Raw genomic sequence first — 16,038 nt, 5'->3', positions numbered from 1 at the left:
AGTGACGTCATTTGTCATCAGCTGTCATCGTAGTGTGGCGACAGCAAGGAAAGTGTTGGCAAACAGCGGTTAACTTTATGATGTTGTATATGTCGAAACCCACTTTTGCGTGCAAACTAAGTCGCAGCAAGTAGTTTCATTTCCAAAGGCAGCACTTGCATGATTTCAGTGGCAGTGGAAAGCAGTGAGGGTGCAAAGCAAGGCGCACGAATGCCACCGGTATAAATCAAATCACTTAGCTGTGTCTATGTCAGGGAAAACATGATACCCGAATATATTGTACCACTGAAAACAGTAACTTTGGGGTTTTCATGTTGATTCTTCCAGTGTCTTTTCTGCTTCTTGCTAACTAACTTCAGCAGTTTTTGGAGGAGGCTTCACCGGGGTTGCCAGGCAACCAGACTCCGCCTGCACGCTGCCGGTCCAGACGTTAGGCGCTGCGATGTACATTATTGATGAGGCCACAGAAACCAAACCTACCCTTGAAACGAGTCGTGAAACAGAGAAATAATGTAATTGCGAAATTACGTCAGGACTCAGGAGCAAGAGCAAGGTGGTGGATCCGAATCAGTAAAAAAAAAACTGATGTCAACTAAGAACCCGATGTGGGAGCGCTGAGGGAGAGGTTCATTTACACAAAGTAAGTTGCCGACATCACATTATGCCATTGATATTGATGACTTGACATATTGGGACAAATTTGTTAAGCTATGCTCATCGAAGTTATATGTACATCCAGGATTGAGCCATGGCAGTAAATACGTTGAACTACAGGTCACTTTATGGTGATGTCAAAGAGAAAGTTAAACAGCTTTCACAAGACAATCACATGTGCTTACACGTAGGTATACACACATTCACACACAAACTCTGTCATCCGCATGCAACACACACCTATGCCTACCACGCTCACACCGCCAACACAATGTCCCACACCTGCTCACACAATGCATAAATTGTTGAATAATTGACGGCTTAACACATTTTGATCCAATGTTGTCTACACGCCAGCCTGCGTTGCTAAGGAATGAACAGGTGCTCCATCCTCCTGCCTTTCTACTGTCTTTACACAGGCCAAGAGAAGCTTGAAGAGTGTCTACACACATTGTCCGTCAGAGAGAAAGAGTCCATGGAAGGAGAACCAGAGGAATCAGATGATGATGTTGAGGGACAGGACATGTCCAGCACACCCCTTTCCACTGTGCTATGGGAAAAGTGCATCCAGCAGAGCATTTTTGTGGACCTAAGTGAGGATGAAAGCCTCCACTTAAGTGATCTGGAGAGGTCTTTTGCTATGCATATCTCCCAAGTAGAGTCCACTGCTTCTGAGACCAGCATCAATCTTTGTGGTAAGTCTACAGTAATCATTTTTATGTTGGCTTGGAAGTTTAGTTTTGCAAGTTCAGTGTTTGAAAAACCTCCTATCCAATGTTTCATATGGTCTGAATAATTCTACGCAGTGTTAGGCTACTACGTAGATGTAGCACAGTTTATATTTGACATTTCAGTAATGTGCAGTAGAGAGACCTTTGTGTGCACAAGGAAAGAAATAGTGTTTATATGTTGCCACAGTAGTGGGGAATCTGTTTGTGATGTTGGGGGGGTATAAAGGCAGCTATGTGACAGTTCAATTAGGCAGTTACATTGTCTTGCATGTCTGGTATTTGCAGGGAGTGCTGAGCTGTCACCCTTGGATGACACCTCGTCAGAGTGCAGTAGTGTGAACAATCAGAGTGAGAGGATGGTAGAGGGGAAGACCAAGAGCAGCATATCGCGTGTGTCTGCCCAAAGACCAAACTCCATGCATGATGAGCTGCCCTTAACCCAGGGGTATGAGGACCCAGGGCAGAACACCAGTGATGAAGATCAAGAAGATCTGCCGTATGATGGTGACATAGGCAGCTCCTACTTTAACCACACAGCTGACTCTCAGGGCAGCATGAGTTCTGATGGTAGAGAAACTATTCATGGAAGTCCTGATGCTCCTGGTCTGCTTGAATTAACTGCAGTAGGTAAAGACAATAAACTCACAGGGGATTTGGCTTCTATTGAAAGTGAGTCTGTGAAAGCATTAAGGTCTAAGGAGGAGGTCAAGCCTGAACAATACACCATTTGTAATGCCTTAAAGACAACTGAGGATGGTGCCCCTCCATGCAGAGGCCTTGGTGATGAAGTCCAAAGGCCAGATTTTAACCAGTTGTTGCTGCGACACTTCCCCCAGGAAGAGCTGCTAAATTCAGGTAGGCTGATTGAAGCAGAGACTCTGCCAGAGGTGTCCCTCCTGGAGAGCATGGATGAAACTCTATTTAGCAGGGCACCAAGGCACAACAGCACAGAAATTCCCAGAAATGATATCAGCACAGAGAGTTTCTGCCAAGCTTATGGTGAAAAGACTGAAAAGAGTAACAGTGCTTCAGAAATACCAGCAAGTTTGAAAGAAGGAGCTGAAGAAAAAAGCGATAATATCACCTCCACTGCTACAGACAGTATTACATCAAAGTCTAAGAGCATACAAGACAGTGGAGATAGCATTGCTCTGGATTTGCACAATCAGGAAAACGCCCAAGAGGAAGGCCAGACTCAGAGAGTCTCACTTGTGCGTACCAGGTCCTTTAGTGAGGTGAAGTACGGCCAAGGCCAAGTCCATTACCCTCTCCCTGACTTCTCCAAGGTTGCTCCCAAAGTAAAAATCCCCAAAACTCCTAGTGGTCCAACCAGGCCTACTGCTCAGTCCCCTGGCACCATGCACAGAGCCCAGTCTTCTCCAGGGATGCTAGAAGTAATCAGCAGAGTGCTGGAGGACTCAGTCCAGCCATCAGAGAATCCCTATGTCTTCAAAGACCCAGACAAACACACTGCTCCGGCACTGGTGCATCACCTTCAGGTTCTCTTTACAGTCCATTTTGTAGCATCTCATTACCTATGACCTTTGCTTTCTTTTGCTAGGACATTAACCAAGTGATATGGTCATTATTTTGTTTTGGATAAGCATGTTTTATTTTAACATTTGGCTCATTCCTCATCCCTCTCCTAGGCTGAATATGATAAATTGTTAACCAGATATGCTGAAGCAGAGAACCTTATTGATCAAATGAGACTAGGAACCAAAGTAAGTGAGACGTTTCTCAGTTGTGTCACCTAAAAAAGTAAGCAGTGAAGAAATCAAAATGAGTTAAAATATACATCACTTAAATACTTTTTGAAACTCTTTTAACAGTCTCAAGCTCCTTCAGAATTGCTGCTTGAGTTTGAATGTGATGATCTTCGAGACAGCTTAGGTGAAGGGAGCCATTTTGGATCATCGACTCCTCCCACTCCTCCAACAGGTACGTCTCTATGTCTGACATCTGATATTATGACAGGTCCATGCTTCATTTTGCTAACAACAAATCACCCAGCCAAGTGCAACCAGTTTCCACAGAGACAAATGGGATCGGATGGCACAATTCTATTAACACAAACATCTCTGTTTTACACGTACTTTAAAAATGTGACACTGGAAAAAGATGACACATTAAGCCATCTAACATCATACCACACAACTCATTAAAACTGTTTTCTTTTAATTGCATAAAGTCGCTTTTCATCACTCTATCATTGGTCACATCACAAGGTCATCATTTATTCATTATGTGCCACTTTTAATGATTCACAATACATCGATCAGCAGTATCCACCTCTATCATGTATCACCTCCTTCTTGATATGTTTTCAGGGAAATCTAGTGAGGAACCAACGCCCCAGAGTAACATTGAGGAGGTAGACACAACTTACCCCAGCCAGCCTGATCAGCAGGGTCTCAGTGATGGTGAGAGGATGACCACTGAACTACAAGACATCATCTGCCAATTCATGCAGAGGGTAACTTCTAAGACATGCCAAAATATTGATAAGCCACTATTAAATTCACAGAGAAGACAAAAGAAAAATTAAAACATGTATCATCATCCTGTATTTAGGTGGAAGAATTCAGACTGAGTGTAAGCAATATGTCAGTCAGCACTGAAGGACAGCAAATGGTAAATGCTCACTGTCTAAATACAATGCTTTATGTAATGCCCAGGACATGACAATATGCTGTAGAACATCTAGATTTTATACTGTGCCTCTTATCAGATGTTGAGGAGTATGATGGAGACACAGGACCAGCTGGAGAGGAACTACATCAGTAAGAAAGAAGAGCACAGAGCTCTGGAGATGCAGAATTACATGGGCATGTGCAGGAACACTGGCACCTTTGACCCAAACAGGTTAGAGCTTAAATCATGCACACACCATCGCATGTGCGTGTGAGAATGTGTCTGCCTCGAAGGGTTGTGTACACGCATGTATGTTTATGCATCCGTTCACATGTGCAGGCTGGTGGAGGGAGACATATTCAGGATAGGGATGCACCTGGAAGACATAAAGGAGATCATAGACAGGAATGTGTGTGAGCAACTCTCCCCACCCCACTCATCCTCCACTCCCACACCTATACCGGTGTCACAGCGCGTGACACCCACCACCTCACCTCCGCCATCCCAGCATGAGGTAACTCATTCACCAGCTTATCCAACCATCCATTTGCTCTCTCACTCAATCTTTTTCCTCTTCTTTTTGTCTTACTCTGACTCTTTCTCTCCTTTTTTCTCACTACAACATGTCTACTGCAGTCTCCACAACTGCCTAAACAACTCACTCCACATAATTTGTATCCATGCCCTACCGCAGCCCCAAAGTGTGACAGATTTTATTACTGGGGGAAATGCAAAGTGTGTAAGCGTGTGTAAGATTATACTAACCGCAAATTATCTGACTGGGTCTCACGTTTCAGGGGCAGTGTGCAAGTTTTTCCACTGTGGGAGATGAGATGGGAAGAGGGAGAGAGGAAAAGGAGGAGGTGGAGGAGGCCAGTGAAGTGCATGGAGATGGTGTATTAGAGCAAAGCCATGACTTCATAACCACTGACTCCCTACTGAAGGATACTGGACTTAGCAGCTGCCACCCACGGTATTTGAAAAGACAATCAGTTAATCAATAAATAAATAAATAAAAGTCCAATAACCTTTTATATTGTTCACTGCACAGTACAGTGTTGCTGCATGTTTTAAATTCATTCTTTGGGAGTAGTCTCATATTGTGCACCCAGTTTAATCCTGTCTTATATATTTGTGATTATATATTTACTATTATTACATACTTGCAATTATTTTGTGAAAAACACTGTTCAAACAGTAACTGATGTGTGTGTTATTGAGGCCAGTGTCTTTTTATACAGAAAAATTGATTAAACTATTTTATCTGGATAATTTGGAAATACACTTTACCTGACATTTATTTATATGATGCCTTTGCTGTAATGGTTTTGCTGTCATTATAATTTCTTACTGTGTTGATGTTTTGAATGGCATGTGTGTGTGTTTGTGTGTGTGTGTGTGTGTGTGTGCGTGTGCTCAAATTATAGACATGTTCTCTGCCTTCCTATGGGTGGATAGTGTTTCAGATACGGTGTTGGTGTTAGGTTGCACAGGGCAGAGGAAACAGAGTGTTTTACTCTCTGTCCTTCTCCAGCAGCTCACAAGGCTCTCTGGAGGGACTGGACCACACCACAGCTGAGGATGAGGAGGGTGAGGAAGAGGAGCGGAGCTGCATCTTGTCAGGAGAGATTATCCATGATAACATCTTAGCATGTCTGAGCGGAGCTACGTCACCTCCAAGACCCAGACAGTGGACACCTGAAAGGTCAGTTGTGGTGATATTGGGGGGTACGTAACCATATAGAATAGCTAACCATGTCTTGACTCACTGTTCTGGTTTCTTTATACTGGCTCGCTCTTGAATAATGCATGGCTCATACAAGTAATTGGTCTTGTAATCCTGCCACAGTGTAAGTGAGCTACCAATGGATGTGTGCTGTGGTTGATCTAGAAATTTGCCAAGAGAACTGAGCTTGATCATGCAACTCTTCTCATATCATATTGTTAAAATACTGCTCGCCATTCTTCAAACAACAAATCAACCAGTCCCGATCTCCACTCTAGGAATTACATTTTTCCAGAATAACTTAAAAACTATACCACATGTTTTTGTTGCTTTTCCTGCAGTATTACAACTCAGGACAGTGTCCTGCACCCAGACAGTGAATGTGATCTGGGTGCTAGTGTGAGTCTGGTTGTAGAGGTCTCTGGTTCCTTGGATGTTTTGAACACCCAGAGCTTCACAGAGTCTACAGGCAGCAGCTCATCCATATCACAGGTCAGTAAAACTGATTTGACAGACTCTGTCTTAGTCTGTGGTTGTGGACCAGTGTTGGGTCCATCATTAAGGTTCAAAGTCATTCATTTTTTTTGTAAAGTGAGTTTGTTTGTAATTTGATCTTCTTTATGTAACAGTGTTTCAGGGCCACTGGTGCACAAGTTAATGTGTTGACTGTATTCATATTGTCATTTCTGGAACGATTCAATTTGATTTTAGTTTGTAAATTGTCAACAATTTGATTTAGTAATTTTAACCAAAAATTATATCAGACAATAGAAGGTGCACTAATATTAGATTATCCTTTTTCTTCTATCTATTTATCTATTTTCGGCAGAATTTGTAACTGATACTGTGAGTGAATCATCAGTTCCCTATATGCTACTCTGCTGTAACTGATGTTGTGTTTTTGGGGGGGTACAGAGGATTGTGAGCCCAGAGACAGACAGTGGATTTGGGAGCTCCTATCTGAGTCAATCAGCCACAGGACCATTCCACCCAAAACTTCTCACAGAAAGGTACAAAAATACATAACCAACAGCAATAAACACCGAAGCACTTGCACCATTATTGTTTAGTATTAAAGTAAATGCATACAGTACAATATAGTATATGTTTCAGATGCATACAGTTTCATAGTAACTACTCACTGTTATACCTAGTAGGTTCACTGTTTAATGTCTGTGTTTATACTCACAGTACACCCACAGTGACTAATAAGTCGTTTTGTATTGTGTTTTATTATATCACATGGTTAACATGCAGTCAGCATATCACTAATAATTCATATCCGCTGTCGGATGACTGAAGTTTAATTTTTCCATCTGCAGTGTACAGCTGCAGAACGATGGGTTAAGTGGCTCAGACAGCGAGGGCTCCTGCTCCCACCTGCAGACAGCCATCCATTCAGCCACCCTGCCAGGCCAGCGCAGGGCCAGCTCTCATCTGTCATCTGTCCAAACACAGGCCACTGGTGCTGGCACTGCAGTGGGGCTGTGGGTGGAGAGCACCACCAAGACACCACCAGCCACGCTGCAGGGTGAGGGAGCCCCTGTCCTATAGTCATGATTTATAGTCATTTTTGATCCTTGAAGTGATTAAAACCAGCATTTCTTTACCTCTGCCCCAACAGAATCGGACCTGCCCACCCAGCGCCATCACCACCTGCCTGAACCCGTTCTCAGTACTGACATGGATACAACAAGGAGTGAGAGCCATCTGTCCACTTGTCCTTGTAACAGGTCAGTGCAACACAGATGTACCTCAGTATACAGACACGAGATCCTTGATGTAGTGGTCTATTTTGGTACATTTTTATTTTATAGTTCCCTTATGTATGAGAATATATGAGACATACATTCATGTATATGTGTACTTTTTATGGTGTGTAATAGGGGAACCTTATATTTTACTGTCATGTTTTTACTGAAATTTGACAGAAAAGAAAAAGTTGGATTAAAAGCACAGCAGAAAAGTGATCAGAATAGACAGATAGATAGATACATAGATACATAGATACATAGATAGATAGGTTAGCGAATTGCCTGTAAATGGTTAAAATCTACATTTTTAATTGTGTCACCGAAGTGAAATATTAATTTAATAACATTATCCCCCTACTTACATATATCTCCATGTGTGTGTTCATGTGTGTGTGTGTGCAGTGAGGCTATCCTGGCCTTGCAGACAGAGGTGTCCAGGCTGAAGAAGGATCTGGAGGAGGGGCTTGTCCAGCTTCCCCATCTGGCACAGAGGATGGACTACCTCACCTCCAAATACAGACAGGATCGTCAGGACCGCAAGACGAAAACCAGACCCAGGACCCACCACAAATCACTGTGTAACAGGTAGGAATCTGAATCTGCTTGCAGGTTCCTGCAACGTTCCTTTTTAACCATGGCTATGTGCGTTTCCAAAACCTAGAATAACATTTCACTTTCTTTGCACAATGTATTTATTTGCACATTGTATTTATTTGATTTATTGTTCAGTTACTGTAACCCTTTATTTAAAGACTGAATGTATCATATAGTTTTCTCTACAGTTGTGTAGGACCCAGCTAAAAGAAATTCATTAATTAAATTCATTAATACATGTAGTTTGACATAATGGTCATATTTAAAGGCACTAAATATCAGCACAGAATATCAGATTCTTGTGACTTTTATATAAACATGTCAGTATCTGTATCACCCTTCAAAAACCTACACTACTCACAAAAAGTTAGGGATATTTGGCTTTCGGGTGAAATTTCAGGATGAACCTAAAATGCATTGCACCTTTACAGGTGAACTTAATGTGACCTTCTGTAAACTTTTGAATGCACATGTCCAACTGTTCAATGTTTCAGTACTTTTTGCACAAGTTGCTGTTCTCTAACAAGGAGCTTAACGGCAAAATTCACATCAGGTGTTTGATCCATGAATCGACCAATAAATATCCTGGTTCAATTAGAATTGGTATTTAAACAGTCCTCCTCATCATGCTGTTCACATTTTGACATCATGAGACCAAGACGACACCTAACAATTGATCAGCAGCACCTCGCCATTGCGAGGCTTCAAACAGGATGTTCTCAGACGGAAGTGGCCACTGAGCTTAGAGTGTCACAGAGTGTCATCAGCAGGTTGCAACAGAGATACAGAGAGACTGGAAGAGTCACAGAAAGGCATAGAAGTGGACATCCTTTGGCCACATCCCACACTGATGACCGCTTCATTGTGAACAGTGCCCTGCGGAACCGGATGATGAATGCCACTCAAATCCAGGCATGTTTAAGGGAGGTGAGAGGCACCCAAGTGTCACGTCAGACCATTCGAAACCGTTTACATCAGCATGGTCTGCGTGCTAGACGACCTGCAAGGGTACCTGACCACACCACCAGGCACAGGTGTCATCGTCATGCATGGGCCAGGGAGCATTTACGCTGGATGAGGGACCAGTGGGCCTCAGTGCTGTTCTCTGATGAAAGCCGATTCATGCTGAGCAGAAATGATGGCCGCCAACAATGTTGGAGACGTCAAGGAGAGCGCTATGCATCAGCCACTGTTGTCACCAGACAAGCCTTTGGTGGTGGTGATGTTACAGTGTGGGCAGGTGTGTCTAGTCAGCACAGAACTGCCCTACACTTTGTGAATGGTACAGTGACAAGCCCATACTACCTGAATAACATCATTAATCCAGTCATTGTGCCCCTGCATGAACAACACAGGCCTAATTTCATCTTCATGGACGACAATGCTCCAGCTCATCGAGGTCGCATCATTAGGGAACGGCTGCTGGAGACTGGGGTACCTCAGATGGAGTGGCCTGCACTTTCTCCAGACCTGAATCCCATAGAAAACCTATGGGATCAGCTGAGTCGCCGTGTAGAGGCTCGGAGCTCTGTACCCCAGAACCTCAATGTCCTGAGGGCCGCCCTTCAAGAAGAGTGGGATGCCATGCCTCAGCAGACAATAAGTCAACTTGTGAACAGCATGAGACATCGTTGTCAAGCTGATGCTCAAGGGTACATGACAAGTTATTGACACTGACATTTTTTGTTGTGGTATACCCACCACTGTTGTTGGCTTTTGTTTCAATAAATTGTTTGAGATGAGGAAATCACCAGTGTATGCTTCTACTTAAATGCCCTACTTTCATGATATAATATCACTGTAGCGTGAACTTTTTACATTTTCCATAAATTTCACCCAAAAGCCAAATATCCCTAACTTTTTGTGAGTAGTGTATATTGGTTAACTCAAGTCTGGTCATTATAATAACTCTTATGACTAAACTCTTTTACTGTTCTAGTGCGTGGAAGTCGTCGGGTGACAGTTTAGACATAAAGAATCAGAGAATCCCCAGCTCCAGCCTAGTGAAGATAGAGGACTGGATCTCCTCAGACATGGACCCCAGCAAGAGCAAAGGTACAGCACCACCATACACTGCCATGAAAATTACAGCAAAGACAAGTATTTATCACTCCCTGTCTGCCTGTCTCTGATTGCACCTTTACATCTTTACATCTGCCTGTATGTCCACATGCTTCTGCCTTAGTCAATTACACTTTTGATCATTTGCTCCCCAGGTACAGGTAGTGGTGACACAGCCAGCTCTGAGATTATGCTGCAGTTCCACAGTTCACCTGTAGGGGGCAGGAGAGGCAGCAGCAGCCTGCACTCTGGATCTGAGGTGCCTGGGAAACTTGAGAGTAAACAGCACTGCAGCAGAGGTCAGCGCCACAGTTAACTTACACACTATCCTATAATATATCTATATCTGTATCTATATCTATCTATCTATCTATCTATCTATCTATCTATCTATTTATATCTATATCTATATAGATATATTTATATCTATATAGATATAGATATAGATATATAATATATGATACGTATGTGCCGTTATTAACGAATAAACTGCTTGAGGCTACATTCACCAACATTGGACCATGTAGAATTAATCACAATGCAATTACCAATTATGGATGTAATTTGGTAGTGAGCTTGCATGGTTTCCATGAGCAGGTGGACAGGCAAATTGCATCCATATTCAGTGTAATAAGTATTTCATTCTACACGATAATCCAATCTTAATGAATGCAGCTTTAAAATTATGCATTTTTATTCATATATTATTTGCATGGTATATTCCATCCAAAGTAGAGGAAGGTCAAACTGGACAGTATGACTTGTTCCTTTGGGGTCACATATAAACCACTCAGTAAAAATACAAAGTCCAGTTTAAAGACAGGAAAACATGGCTTTTCAAAAAAACACAGTGTTTCTCGATAGATGTTTAGAATTACTACCCCTCAGTCTGATTCTGAGTAGTGAAACAATGTCTACTATCAATTTCACATTTCAAATTTCAACTTTGAAGAGACAAATAAAATTACTGATTACCAGTGCAAGGTCAGCATCAAGCAAGTGTTGATGCTGATTCTTCAGCATGCAGCATGAGCCAGGTTATCATCATCATTAACATTATGACATGATTGAAAATGATTGAAATAAAAAAGTTCTCCTCCCTCTATCGACTTTTAGAAGGCCTAAATTAATAGGGATAAAGGAGGCCTTAAACAGGGCTGATGGCCAGGGGGTTGTAAAACTCAAAACTAGGCACTGGGACCTCCACTATCGTCAGGATTGTGTATTGGTGCTCATATTGTTGTGCTCCTTCTGTGTCCATGGTTAACAGGGGATGTGGAGAGTGTACACTCCAAGGAGAGATGGCCTCTTTTCTCCTCTCCAGCTCTTCAGAAGCCTCTCCTCCAGGTCAACTATGGCTCCTCCTGCAGTCTGCCTGCAAGGTAACCAGAATTCTCACCTGTAATACAAACCTTCACTGAAGCACTCGACAGATGTTTATCAGCATTTTCCCTGGCAGAGACATTGAAATTAGATATCTTCTAAAATTCTGATTGTTTAACCATTTCTGATTCTTTCTCTCTACCTATGTTCACAACAACTTTTCACAAAACTAGCTATAAAGTGAGGGAGCCACCCCTGCAGCCCATGTCCCAGCACTGGAAGCGTTCCTCCCAGTCAGACACAGCACTTCTGCCCAGCAATGTGTACTTTCAACGGACGCTGTCACCAGTCTTAGTCCCATCTAAGAGCAGCAGCAGGAAAAGCAGACATAAAGGGAGCAAGGTGAATATTACTGCTGCAAAACTTTGTAACCCCAACTCATTCACCTTATTTTCTACATTCTACATTTTTGAAATAATACCATGTCTTTGAACTGGTTTAATAGGTCTTAGTGGAAAGGAACTTGTCATGAAAACTGTAAATTCAAGGACATACATCGAACACCAATAGTGGAATTGAACCTAATGTGGTTTTCATGTAAATGAGGTGCTATTCCAGCTTCTGGAAATGGTTTAAATGGTTAAACAAGTTCCTTGCCACTAAGACCTGCTAAACCGGACTGCTGAGAACTTCTGAATGTGGAATGTTTTCTTATATCTGGTCAGCTTGATTCAGAGTTTGCTGTCGTTCAACCAGGAGGAGGAGATGAACAGGACTCTGGACCGAGCCATAGAGACGGCCCGCAGCATGAAGAGGACCACCGATCGCATGGCCAAGAGACTATCTGCTGACCTGGCCACGGCCAGTCTCTACAGGAAGCTGCACAACATGCAGCCACTAGAGGGCAGGAAGCACAATGCCTTGTAGCACTCAGGTACAAGTCAGCTGACCCTGTACTCATCAACCTTGTCGTCATGATATATGAAACATGCTTAACACAGACTTGAATTGAATATTATTTGTTGGATGAAAAAGACAAACACTGATCTTGTTTGGATTTTTTTATTGTGTTATTCAAGGGCATTCAATTAATCTGTGATGCAAGTTGTTTATTATCTAATGTTTTCCTTTTGTACAGTGTTGTTTGTTACCAGTAGTGGATGAAGCATTACTTATACAGTCACTACTGTACGTAACTATTTAACAATAAAAAAAAATTCCATCAATCAAGCTGCACCATATCCATCATACTCTAAGCCACATGTGTCAAGCCATGTGCCATGGAAGGCTGCAGGTTTTCATTCCAACCAAAAACTCCATCAGGTGATTTCACTGATCACCTCACCTTAAAGCAGAGAGGAGGGACTAATCAGTGAAAACACCTGGAGGAGTTTTTGGTTGGAATGAAAACCTGCAGCCTCTTGGCCCTCCATGGCACCAGTTTGACACCCCTGCAACAAGAAAGACATGTTTAACATGTAATTTTTAATAAAAGGCCAATATCAGACCGGCATATTGGCAATCCAATGTATATCAGTATATTCCTAACGTATTCTGCACTATGCATAGCATTTTATTGTATCAAACTGAAATAACTTTTTCAAATGATAACTTCAATAGGGGGCACTAGCACTGCACGTTCATCCAGCTGTGACATTTGGTTAGGGGTCAGCCTCAGTCCTACATCACAGTGTCATTCAGCACATGAAGCAGTCACCATTAACTTCAGTTTTGTGACACCCTCAATGCCCCAAGTCAGTGTACTTGTGTCACCTAAGCCTACCCACCCAGCTATCACACACACAAGGAAGTACAGAGCAAAGAAGATTAAGTTAAATCAAATCAAAACTAGGTCAGATTGACAATATTACATTTCAGGAAAATCCCTTTTGGTCCTGACAGAGAATGGATATCAACTTTTGTCCTCCTAGCTAATTTGCTCATTTGACGCCTCTTATGCCCAGCCCTGCTGGCCTGTGGGCACCGGTAACTAAATCTCCTCTTATTGAGTTTCTATTGGATGCCTTTGTGGCCCTGTCCTCATCCCTGTGATAGCCCGCTGGTGCCTCACTGTATTCAGGCTTTGTTGTGGGGTATCTAGTTCCCCTGTTGTTCTGCTGGGGTATGAGAAGAAGAGATGCGTCCAAACAACATTCCTGAACTGTGCCCTCTGATTGTTGGAGGAACGGATGAGCTTCTCACTGTTCACTAACCTCTAGGCCATCAGCAGGACAGGACACAAGTCACGGTGCACTCCTGTCACACATATAACCTTCACAAACTGTTCAGCACAGTCACCATCATTTATTACCTGATTTCTGAGATGGAACAGGTACAACATGTGATGCCTGCTAGTTAGGTGACTCTGTCTACTAGAACTGCGCAAATGATCGCCTACATTTTGTTTCCACAATTGATGAGAATTAATTGTAGAATTATGGCATTACTGGACAATTTGATCCATTGAGAATGTCCTCTGTAGTCAAATAGCTAAGATGTTGACATAAAAAAGCAAACGTGAAATAGCATAATTATATTCTAAAATAATGATCTTTCTCAAATCATCTTCATTAATAAGAAATCAGGATGACAAAACAATCAGGATTATCATTTCAGCCATATTTTGCAATCCTACTCTACACAAAAGGAACTTGTATCACCTCACACTAATCTGGAAATCATTTGCAATCAGTCAGTCATTTTCACACTGATTCACAAAACTTCACATCTATGAAACAGGTAAACTGAGCTCAATTTGGGGTGTAAGTATTGCATTAATTTGCCATCTTCCGCTGTGTGTGTGTGTGTGTGTGTGTGTGTGTGTGTGTGTGTGTCGGTCTCATCTACTGTTTTCCTCTTGGGACCCATTATCTTTGAAGTCCAGATAAAAGAGAAAACACCGGTGTCAGAGGAAGTGCTAATGGTGTCCTTTGTGGCCGAGACAGTGATTACAACAGTAGGAGAAGGTCCCACCCACCAGGTAACAGGTGCAGAAACTTAGAAACATGAAAAAGGCCCGGTAATGCACTTCTCACAGACAGTCAGCTGACTGCCATTTCTTCATTCATCGTTACCATTACTGATAATGATCATTGTTATGCATCTTAGTGGTTTAAAAACTAAATAAATACATTTGAAAGACAGAAAAGATGGGGGGCGGGGGGTGGTAAGGAATAAGGACTGGAGTGACATTCATTTTCCCTTAATTAAATTTCCCTTATCAAACTTGGAATTTGCAAACAGTGGTAATAAAAATCTTCATTGTGGCACCACAGTAATGACTATATTCTACATGCAATTAGATTATAACTCTTTATCCTCAACTTTGCTTTAACTCTGCAAAGGTGTTTGCAAATATATGCAACGTGAGTTTGTAAATGTTAGGGTATAAATTTCACCATATTTTTAGACTGACAGGCTTTGTGAGGATCTCAGGATGAACTGAATAGCTCAAGGGTTTTCAAAAAATGTCATGTTCTGACTGGACCCCCAAGTTCACTTCCATGAAGCAGTGGGCCCAGTTTTGAGTTATTATGCCTTCAGACCCAGATATGGAGAAAAAAAAAATATCTGAAGGGAAAATGTAAAAAAAAAAAAAAAAAAAAAAAAAAAAAAGACAATTCCAAACTCAAAATGCAGACATTCTAAGATACAGGTAACAGCCAAGAATCTTACAGTGTCTCTCTCTCTCTCTCTCTTTTTTTTTTTTTACAAGCTGTTAAGCCAGTTACAGTGACCTAAATGAGACAGGACAAAAGCATGAACACATTGTCCTCGGATTACCTTGGAATAATACTGGCCCTCTTGTATTTCTCAGAGAAAAAGAGTGACTGTCCAGTTGGTAAATAATGGTGTGTTCATAATGAACCTATTAATAAATGGATTGAAAACAGTTTTCAAATGGTCACGCCCTTTTTTGCTCTAAAATGCCCTGAACTTGTAACTAAAACTTAAAATAATGACACTGTAAATGCTGATGTTTTATCATTTAGGTGTATACCTTATATTGCTCACACTGTGAAGCCATCAGTGTTAATTTAACTCTCAATATTACAATCAGCATCAGTCTAGTGTTTTAACAGGTCCACAATCGGGCTGGGTGATGAGCATAAAATCAAACATCACTATACTTTTGACAAAATACCTTGATATAGACATTGTGATGATATTATGGGGATGACTATTGCCGCTCTCACAAAACACAATGACATTTTTGATTTAAATAATAATAATAACAATAATAATCAGTAATGCCTATATAATACAGTGGATAAAGGCAAATAATAGACCTGAGATCAGTCTAAGTCCAGAAAATTATATCAACCGACTGTAAATTGGCCTTTAAAACCAGGAAAAAACAACACTTACACCATATTATGATATTACAATATCCAAAATCCCAGGCAATATCTAGTCTCATATCACAATATTGATATAATATAGATATATTGCCCAGCCCTTGTCCACAAACATCAGCCTTTATTTATCACTTTCATGCTCCACAGCCATATCAACTTTCTGGATAGACACTTTAGAATATTTGTTGTGTAGCATCAACAAG

General features: G+C 41.7%; 1 protein-coding gene across 1 annotated transcript; it reads left to right on the top strand.

Annotated features, from left to right (window-relative positions):
- The first annotated feature begins 1,129 nt into the window (after positions 1-1,129).
- On the top strand, positions 1,130-12,437 carry aknad1 (AKNA domain containing 1). Its single transcript, XM_030074038.1, has 20 exons — positions 1,130-1,349; positions 1,671-2,884; positions 3,035-3,109; positions 3,218-3,326; positions 3,716-3,861; positions 3,960-4,019; positions 4,117-4,250; positions 4,359-4,533; positions 4,817-4,992; positions 5,554-5,724; positions 6,087-6,237; positions 6,661-6,755; positions 7,068-7,276; positions 7,370-7,478; positions 7,902-8,084; positions 10,093-10,148; positions 10,310-10,453; positions 11,425-11,536; positions 11,711-11,879; positions 12,234-12,437. The coding sequence occupies exons 1-20, from the start codon at positions 1,130-1,132 to the stop codon at positions 12,402-12,404; spliced, it is 3,879 nt and encodes a 1,292-aa protein (XP_029929898.1). The 3' UTR covers positions 12,405-12,437.
- The last annotated feature ends 3,601 nt before the right edge of the window (positions 12,438-16,038 follow it).

This window comes from Myripristis murdjan, chromosome 17, assembly GCF_902150065.1.
Source record: "Myripristis murdjan chromosome 17, fMyrMur1.1, whole genome shotgun sequence".
In the NCBI taxonomy this organism is placed as follows: Eukaryota; Metazoa; Chordata; class Actinopteri; order Holocentriformes; family Holocentridae; genus Myripristis; species Myripristis murdjan.
The sequence above is the reverse complement of the archived record's forward strand: the minus strand, read 5'-3'. Positions and strand labels throughout refer to the sequence as shown.

Excerpts from the sequence above, each read along its gene's own strand:
- aknad1 (XM_030074038.1), top strand. The coding sequence starts at position 1,130 with ATGGAAGGAGAACCAGAGGAATCAGATGATGATGTTGAGGGACAGGAC. Across the intron at positions 3,110-3,217 it reads AAATGAGACTAGGAACCAAA|TCTCAAGCTCCTTCAGAATT; the intron begins GTAAGTGAGACG and ends CTCTTTTAACAG. Across the intron at positions 10,454-11,424 it reads TAAACAGCACTGCAGCAGAG|GGGATGTGGAGAGTGTACAC; the intron begins GTCAGCGCCACA and ends CATGGTTAACAG.